Consider the following 9,376-nt stretch of genomic DNA (forward strand, 5'->3'; position numbering starts at 1 on the left):
GGTCTGTGTGAGGGGGCACATTCATTCTCCTAGGGGTGGTGGGTGAGATTTTAGGTTCATTAAAAGAAAACATGGATTAAAAAAAAAAGTTTAGAACATCAAATGACATTTTCTCTTCCAAGGTCTCCCTATCATAACCAGCTCCAAAATTCTTTCTGGCCATAAGAGTGAGATTTTGGAGCATTGTGTTGTAATCACTGGTAGGAACCAGTCACCATAATGCCCTGGAGTCGTCTTCTGTGAGATACAAAGGGTCAGCAGAAGGTGAGTCATAGCATGGGCACAGGGGATCTGGGATGAGTACTCAGCCCATGGATGTGACCAGGTCTTGGAAGTTCTTTGAGCTGTACACTTCAACATGTGTACTTTCCTCTATGTATGGTTTCCTAAATTATACCATATTAAAGAGTTTATTTACAAAAAAAAAAAAAAGGTGAGTCATAGGTGCTGTGCCCCCAAAGACAATGTGATCTGAAGAAGTTTACCAGTTTATTTGGTGAAATAATTTCCAAGAACTCATGTAAAAACAGCAGTGAGCAACATGCAACAGTGGTCAGTAAATGGAGACACCACTCAATATGTCTCAACAGCCTCAATTTGGCTTTGGAAGGCAAAGTTGCCAAGAGTTGGGAGCCAAGAGAGCAGAGTGAAGCCAGGTCCCTGCAGAGGTGAGGGCTCAGAAGGAGGGGTGGGGCCGTGAGGGATGGGCTTCAGAGCCAGATGTCGGAGCTGCAGTCTCCCCCAGGGTAGCGGAGCTCATGGGCCAGGGCTGGGCCGAGAGGCTCCTTCCCAAAGTCCACCAGGAAGTTAGGGTTCAACTTCAGCCCTCCCTTTACTGTGTCTACATTGATCTGCAGCATCACGGAGCCTTCCCTTGTGGAAAAGAGGAGGGAATGAAAGAGAGGTCAGATGTGGCTGTCCCCTTTCCCCAAGAGTTTGTGAGTACAAGGGTGGGTTCTTAAGGAGGGAGCAGAGTCTGTAGGGTGGGGGCAGCTGGGGTGCCCAAGGAGTTTTCAGAAAGCCAGAGCCCTCCGGGAGAGGAGGCTGGGGAGGGAACCCATCTGCTTCTCACCTGATGAGATCAGGGTAAAACTGCTTGTCCCAGGCACTGTATAGCGATGTTGTGACATAGAGACGCTTCCCGTCTAGGCTAAGCTGGATCATCTGCGGGCCTCCGACCACCCGTTTCCCCTTAGGAAAACCAGGGGTCAGATTCCAGAGTAACTCACGGGCCCCTGGAGGGGATCATGGAGCATGCCCCCTCCCCATACTTCTCTAGCGTGGATCTGAGGGATAAAGGGGCGCCACAGGATGGGTAGAGATCTCACCTTGACCACCAGGGGCTCTGGCTGGGATTTTAGCTCCTGGTCCTCCAGCACTTGCACAGGGCCTCCCTTAACAATGCTGCCCCCAAGGAAGAGCTGGATAGGGAGGGGCAGAGCATAAAGGAGGATAACCGTGGGTGGTGAGGACATTTCAGGAGGAGTGGCTTGCCTCTACCAGGATCCCTCACTCCCTCACCCTGCAGGGCTAGCTGTGGCTCCTCGCAGTCCTGGCCTGCACCATCCCTCAGCCCCTATCTTTTTCCTTTTCCTGCACCTCCCTTATTATCCCCCAGCCACTTCATTCCTTCTACCTCATCCTCAGACTTCCCTCCCTTTCTCCCTATATTGCTAGGGCCCCACCTGTCCTGTGAGGCAGGGCCGCTGTGGGTCAGAGATGTCATACTGCCGCAGGTCCCCGTGTAGCCAGTTGCTGAAGTAGAGGAAGCGGTCATCCAGGGACAGCAGGATGTCAGTGATCAGGCCTGGGATGGGTGCAGTTCAGAGGCTTTAAAGATTCAGTCTCCCCAGGCCAGAAGTGAACCTTCTGATTCCTATCCTTCCTTGGGCACTCACCTGGCATTTCTGGCAGCATCCAGCCCTTCACTTTCTTGGGGGGCACCTGGATCACTTTCTCCACTGACCAAGTGCCTCCCTGCATTGAGAGGTGAAGAGTGGGGTTAGGAGGCAGAGACGTGAGCCTGGCAGAGGTGGTGGGTGGGAGTCAGATCTGGCTCTCCCAGGTACTGTCTGCAGGGAGACTGTAGATACAGGGGCTTCCTGCCACTAGGGTTGAACTCCTGTGCAGGCTCCTTACGGCTGGACTATGTCTGCTTCACCACTGTATTCCCAGCACTTAGCACTGTGCCTAACATAGACGCTCACAAATATTTTTGAATTAATGACTGAATATAGCCAGTTTAGTAGAGAAGAGAGGAAGGGCAAATGGCCTTGCTTTTTTGTTCCTGGCAAAGTCTGGGCTGGTGCAGCCAGGTGGAGGGGGCCTAGGGAGAGGGAGCATCATGGCTACAGAGGCCTGGGCAGAGTCACTGGCAGGACTGCTGAGAGGACAGGGCCAAAGGGTGCAGTCACCTCATTCTTGTAGAATCGTTGGATGTTGGAGCTGAGGGCACAGCCTACGAAGCCCTGAGTGGCGTCTGGGTTGTGCAGGAAGCGGATCTCCAGGGGGATGAGCCCATCCTGTAGAGTCAGGGTCTGCACCATCTCATGGCGTTGCCAGTCCCAGACATGTAAGTGGCTTCCGTACAGCCCTGGGTGGGGATGGGACCGGAGGATGGGCTCAGGACCAGGGCAGGAGGGCATGGGCAAAGGCTGGGGCATGGCCTAGGGCAGAACGTGAAAAACGGGTTGGAGGTATCAGAAGGACCCTTGAGCACATCAGAGCACTCAGCATATCCTATACAATCGAGTCTGGGGTCTACATGAGAGAAGTAAGAGAGCTGGACAGTGGGGTTTTCAAGCAAAAAATAGGGGTGTGTATGTGCCCAGGGTCCTGCTGACTCATGTGGGGAATTCTCACCAGCCTCTACATCAGCAGGGTTGAAGCCATTTTGAAAGACATTGGGAGCCGCCCATTCGGTGCTGATCATGACATTGTGTCGTGGTTGGTACCAGAAGTCATAGCCCATAGGTGCAGAACCCCCAGGCCGTTCCCATGTCCCCTTCACCTCGAATGTCTCGCCATCCAGCAGCACGAAACCCCCTGAGTAGGGAATGAAGTAAGGTGTCAGGCAGAGGCCCTAGAGACATCACCCCAATGCAGCCCTCACCCCCAGGCATGTCCAAGAGGCTCCAAGTCCATTGCCTGGCTCCAGCCCTGCCCTCACCGCCACCCCCCCCCCACCCCATAATGAGACTTGCCAGCTCCTTAAATTTCAGGTATCCAAAAGGTCTGGGGTAGGAGGTGGAGACTTTCTCTGGCATCCCCACCTCCTGTCAACGTCGTCCCTGTCCCAGACCACAGAGGAAATTTTCCTCTCCTTGAGTCCAGAGACCTTCTGGGACTCAGCGCCCTGTGCTTCTCTTGCCCAGCCTCCCACTCTCAGTGTGGGATTCCTCCCAGAGCCTAAGCTCTGTTCTGTTCACTACAATTTGGGGGGAGAGGGTACATAGGTTGTATTTATTTGTAATTCAACATGAATGCTCAACGTGTTTTCTCCATGCTCAGTATGTTATGACACTGATACTTCTTTACAACTAGATCGCCACTCTTGAGTGTTATTAAATCTTGAAGGTCACACTCCTTCTGTTTCCTGGAAAAAGCAGTTCGAGTCTAGTGCAGTAACCTTAACTGTATGACCTTAACTGATCCTACTCCAAGCCTTTGATTGAGGGCTCTGATGAAATCGGTAAGGCTCTGAGAAAAGCAGCACAGGAATCAGGACAGAGCCTCTGCAGCCAGATTGCTGGGTTTGAGTTCGAGCCCAACAGCTTATTAGCTGTATGACTTAGGGTAAGTTACTTATCCAGTCCGTGCCCTAGTTTTCTCATCTGTAAAACAGGGATCATAGTAGCATCTATCTCATAGATTGTCCAGCTCATGGTAGATGTTTTAGAAGTGTCAGCTCATACCATAAGTGAGATAGCAAATGTGAAGATTAAGGATTTCAAGGACTGTGAGATTTGCTCATGAATTTTCAAAGGCTAATATTAAATGTATGTTTGCTGAGGCCATATCTGTGCTCATATCCACAGCTGACTTTCTGACTATAACTTTTAAGTGAATTCACCAGTCAAGGCTCATTTTCATAGAAATAACAGAAAAAACTGTAGTTATAAATACTGGATGAGAGCCAACCCCTGGCCTTCCCCAGAAGGTCATTCCATCCCTCCTCCAGTTTGGGATCTGCCTTACTGGCAGATACCTTTGCCATTGCCGTCAGGGTCTCCCAGGGTGCTGACCATCACCTCCCCACTGGCCAGGCAGTGGCTGGTGTGGAGGTAGCCCAGGCCACACTTGGTATGGATGTCCTTGGACTCAACAACCTGGAGAGGGTAAGGAATGACATCAGAATCTTACAGGGCCCGGAGTCCCCACTCACTACTCCCATACTCCCTCTCTTCTATCTGCTGATACCATCCTCTTTGCCTTCAAAACATGGACAAATTTTCCCTGCAGGATATGGCAGAGACTGGCAGGGCAGCAAGGGAGAGCCAGGGAACCGCTAACTCTCCAGGCAGAAAGCACCGACTTCTTTCCACCTGTCTGTCTTTTGAAGACACTCACAGCCCAGTGAGGCCATAAGCTCCTCCCAGCCTGGGCCAATGCCAGCAACAGTCTACTTTATACCTCCAGCAGCAAGCAGCAAGTGCCTGGCAGGAAGAGGGAAAACTGTATGCAACAAAGTATTGAGAGGAAGGTTTGGAGGCTCCTGCCTAAGGGAAACCCTGGGCTCATAACTGACTAGAAAAGATGGCTCCTTCCCTCTGTCTTGGAGCAAAAACAAGAAGAGGCCTCCCATGCCTCTGGCACCGTAGCCCCGTGGTGCCGGATGGTGAGTGCTCAGCCCTTGGTAACTCTCCTCTGTAGCCTAGTGCCTCCCCACTGCTGAGCCCAGACCCCGCACAAGAGCTAGAGGCAGCAGGTCTAGGGGTGACTTCCTGCCCATAGGCTGCCCAGGGAAGCTGGCATATCAGGGTCTCTGGGTGTGCAGGGCAGAGAACATGCCTTGTATAGCTTCGGGGCACGGGGCTCAGAGCCCACGTCTACCACATAGATGCAGGAGGAGATTAGAGCCGGCAGCACCAACTTGTTGCGCGACTTGGTGCTGTCCCCGAAGCAGCTGCTGCAGGTGTTCCAGCCCGAGTGGTGCAGCTCGTCCTTCAGGCCGGGCATGGGCAGCCGGTGGATGACCTGGGGAGGGGGAGGTGTTGGGGGGCTTGCTCAAGCCATACCTCTGCATCAGTACTGCTCCCGGACCTCGGGGCCCTTGTTTGGTGAACGGGTGGTACAGTCATACTCAGGGAAGTCAAAGAAGGACAGAGTTCAGGAAGCGCATTGCTGGGCCAGAGATAAGCCCTGAGGGGTCTCAGGGTACTCTGGGCCCAAGCCCCACCTCACCTGACAATACTGGGGAGACTTGGGGTCAATGTCCACAGTGGCCAGGTAATCTGGAGCCTCAATGCCTGTGTTCCGGTAGATACAGGGCAGGTAGACAATCTCCTCCCTGGGGCCTGGAGGGGAGAAAGCAGTCAGAGGGTATGGCAGGGTGGGGAGGAACAGCAGGGCAGCCCCGGGTGTGCCTGAGGGCGGAGGCGGCGTCTGAGGTCTCCCACCCCCGCCAGCAGTGGCATCAGTGGAAGGTGCTGTCTTGCAGTTTCTTCCTGGGGTGCTGGCTCTCAGACTTACCTTTCATGGCCTCCAGAGGGGTAGCATAGCCAGGTCCACACTTCCCACATTTCGTAGCTGTGGAAACAATGGGACGTGCTGGCTGGACCATGCTCTGGAGGGCGGAAGCTCTTCCCCACACACTGTAACACCCTCCCCCCCACAAGCCAGGCAGAAACATTGTCCCAAGTCACATCTTCAGCCTCCCTATGCCTACCATCCTCCCCGCCCCTCAAAGCCCTGCTGAGTGTGTGGGTATGGCGGAAGAACCGCAGAGATATGACCCAAAGGTGGAAGACACTCAAGCAGGACCCAGGGGAAGGCAGGAGAAGAGTGAGTGCAGCAGACACGGTGCCCTGTGGTGTTTATGACGTTGACTTGGGCCCCAATTCCAGCAGGTCACTGACTAGCCAATGGTCCTTGGGCAAATTATCCCACCTCCCTGGGCTCAATTCCCATACCATTTGTAAAAAGAAGGCAATAAGAATACCACAGTGGACTTCTATGAGAAGTAAACAAGGCAGTACAATCAAGTGTGCAGCTCTGTGCTTTCCTGGAGGTGGCCAGTAACCCTGGCTGTTCTTGAGAAAGAGCCTTCGAAGAGCAAAGGTGATGCCTGTTCAGCAACCTTCACTGAAAAGTAGCTATACCAGCATCCAGGACACTTCCTGCTTTTCTCCGCTCTGGGTCCTTGCCCCCAGTCTGCAAAAGCCTGGGTTACATCACTGAGGGTCTGGTAAGAGATAAAAGGCTGAAGCTCAAGGCCACGGGGCTGATACCGGGGATGTCCTTAGACCAGTTTCTACCTTTAGGCAGAAGGCTCTACTTCCTTTATCTGTAAAGTAAGGTGTTTGACCCAACTCTGGGGAGCTCAGAGGCCCACCTATCAGAGCTACAGGGAGTGTCCCTCCTTATTCCCTGAAGTCTGACAAGAGAAGCCACATGGATCTATGGGACCAAAGTCAGTGGCTGAGCCATGTCAGGCCTCAGGGTTTGGGACGTGACCTGGAGGAAGGCTGAGGAGTAGCACAGAGGGAGCTGCAGGCTAGAAGAGGTCCTGGAGCGGGAATGACAGGACTGTCCCATGGCCGGCTGGGGGCTGCAAGTGGGGAGCCAGGAGTAGCCAGAGTTGTCTCAGGCCTTCAGCCAGGGAGCCAGGGCCCCTCCCAAGCAGCCAAGTGACTCAGAAGGCAGGCAGCAACAGCATGTTACAGTCCAGAAACCTGGTTTTAAGCTCCATGTTGATATCTGTTCTCCACCTTCTTCCCTTCATTTGCTGAAAGGTGGTAATAATATCCTACCTTCTTCTCTGAGTGGCTATGAAGGTCAAATAAGACAATGTATTCAGAAGTACTTCTTGTTTTATAGGGAGACATGTTTTATAAATATGGGTAGGGCTACACCAGAAGGGGTGGGGTGTGGGGGAGTCCCAGCCATGCTTGGTGTCCGGAGTGGGCTGGGGTTGGGGTGGGGCAGGGTGAGAAAGGCCCAGGTCAATCAAGGAGACCTGTTCTTCTCCACACCCATGCTGTGTCAGGACTTGGCACAGGAGGCCGGGGGAGGGGAAGGAGGCTGTTGAACACAACAGAAGGAGACTCAAAATGTGAAAACATCAAGACGGGTACAAGAACTACAAAGCCCAACAGAGACTGAGATAAAAATAAAGCTGTAAAGGAAGTGTTATCAGCTGCATGCCTACATCGTCTGCCCACCCGCCTCCCTCCCGTCCCCCAGGCATTTCTTAGAGGCCCTGCATACTGCCCAGGCCGGCTCCTTTGCTGTGCATCAGTTCTCTTTCTAAGGAACACTCCCTTGTTTCAAGCATCTCAAGCAAAATGTCTGAACATCCTGGGGGGCAAGATGAACCCAGAGAAAGCTCATTAAGTTTTCCCCATGCCAGGCTGGCCGCTGGACATTCTGCCAGCTCAGGAAAGAGCCAGATCCAAGAGAGCAAGGACCTTAATGTGCCCAACCAGACCAAATAAACTGCCTCCACTTGACACCCAGGAGACAGACAATCCTGATTTCAGCCCTGGGTCAAAGTCTTACTCCAGGGAGTAGGGAACTCAGCATTGATTGGCCAGGCTGCTCTCTAGCTACCCCACACCACCAGTCACTCTGGGAGGGAAATCACAAAGCCCCCACTCTCTCACCAGGGGCCTGTTTCAGTGCTTTCCACCCTCTCAATGTCCAAAGTCCTCCTCTTACCCCAGCTGTGACAGCAGAGACATAGAGATTCCCCCTACTAACCCACACCCGATAATCTCAGCTGCAGAGAGGTCCCTGAGCCCCAGCCTGCAGCAGGGGAGCTGGATGGGAGCCCAGGATCACCCTTCCCAGCACTCCCTCTGCCTTCCTTCGCTTGCTCTACCAGAAATTTTGGCTAATCTGGGAACTGCAAGGGTGGCAGTAGGGTGGGGACGGTGGAGCAGAGTCCAGGGGTCCTTACCCTAGCCAGCTCCCCCACAGGTTTTCTGTCACTTCCTGTAGGGCAGGCCAGGAGATGAGCAGGCATGGTGTTGGGTCAGAAACTTCCCTGCTTACCCATGCTTCTAGCTGGCAGGCTTTGGTCCTGACGGGTCTGCCAGGAGTGGGCAGAGACAGAAAGCTGGTGTCAGAGGCAGGTTGTGCCGGAGGAGGCAAAGGGAGATTTATACAACCAACTGGGAGTGGGGCGGGGCAGGGGGAGGGCCTGGACGGCAGCCCAGGGCCAATGACGAAAGGCAGCTGGCCAGGACACTCTCAAACAGTCTGGGCGGCTGATGTTTGAGTTACAGTGTTGTCAGGCAGCTGCATCTGTGGGGGTTTCTCCCTGCGCACTAGGTAAAACTTCAGCCTGGATGGAGAGAGGGTTCTTGACTCGGAACCAGAAATAAATCTCGAACAGGTCGGACAAGTGTAGGTAAGGAAGGAATTCATTAAAGCAATAGTAGTGGTGAATGGCAGCAGCTGTGGAGGCAGTAGAGAGCAAGGAAGAACAGGAGAAACGGGAAGCTCACTGAACTGCTCAGCATGGAGCAAATCTGCTCCTAAAGCCAGGCTCACCTGGTGTCCAGTGTCCGCTCAAATCTGCACAGTGTGGGAGCTAAGCCCCTATCATCCCAGCATTTGGGGGAGCCTCAGAGCACTGGATGAAGTGAGATTATGTTCTGAGAACTTCCCAAGGGCAAAGAAAGATTTTTGGGCAAGCTACTAAAGAGCATGATCATACAGCTGCAGTCCTGTCCGGGTCACCCAGGTGACAGGAGCTTGCAGACCCAAATCTGAGATTTCAGTAGCCCTTCCCTACTTGTCTGAAGTAGAACAGAGAGAGAGAAGACTAGTATTTAAGTTTAGAAAACAGAGTGAAATAGGAAAGTAACAAAGACACTACCAGTGGAAGAGCACACTGACAAAGTGCCGTAAGTTGAGCAGTGAGAAGTCTAAAGCAAAAAATATACACTCAGAGAAAGGGGAGCTCAGGCAACCTCAGAGAGGAGGCGTGCTTAGAGGCATAGGATCCTGTCTTTTAAGGTTTCAAGAATGGGGCAAAGGTAGGGGGGTGGAACATAGGCTTGACGTGTGGTCTCATAGTCTACATGATGCCTATCTCCTGTGAGAGAGATTGTGTCACCATCCATAGTCTGTCCTCTAGATACTCTGTAAGATAAACTTAATACAAGGAATTTCTTGATCCTGTTCTTCTCCAAAATAATGGTTACCCTCA

The 9,376-nt window shown here is 52.8% G+C and overlaps 1 protein-coding gene across 2 annotated transcripts; it reads right to left on the minus strand.

The window, feature by feature from the left end:
* Positions 1–470: 470 nt before the first annotated feature.
* SELENBP1 (selenium binding protein 1) lies at positions 471–8,329 on the minus strand. 2 transcript variants are annotated; one of them, XM_036905148.2, is made up of 12 exons: positions 8,215–8,329; positions 5,692–5,748; positions 5,404–5,516; positions 5,011–5,196; positions 4,208–4,328; positions 2,863–3,045; positions 2,415–2,593; positions 1,899–1,977; positions 1,686–1,807; positions 1,329–1,421; positions 1,073–1,191; positions 471–873 (listed from the first exon to the last, which is right to left on the minus strand). In XM_036905148.2, the coding sequence occupies exons 1-12, from the start codon at positions 8,216–8,218 to the stop codon at positions 711–713; spliced, it is 1,419 nt and encodes a 472-aa protein (XP_036761043.1). In that variant the 5' UTR covers positions 8,219–8,329; the 3' UTR covers positions 471–710. The 2 variants fall into 2 exon arrangements, with proteins under 2 accessions (XP_036761043.1, XP_057356719.1); XM_057500736.1 differs by having other exon boundaries at positions 8,120–8,216.
* Between the last annotated feature and the right edge of the window lie 1,047 nt (positions 8,330–9,376).

Source organism: Manis pentadactyla, chromosome 4 (genome assembly GCF_030020395.1).
Source record: "Manis pentadactyla isolate mManPen7 chromosome 4, mManPen7.hap1, whole genome shotgun sequence".
NCBI lineage: Eukaryota > Metazoa > Chordata > Mammalia > Pholidota > Manidae > Manis > Manis pentadactyla.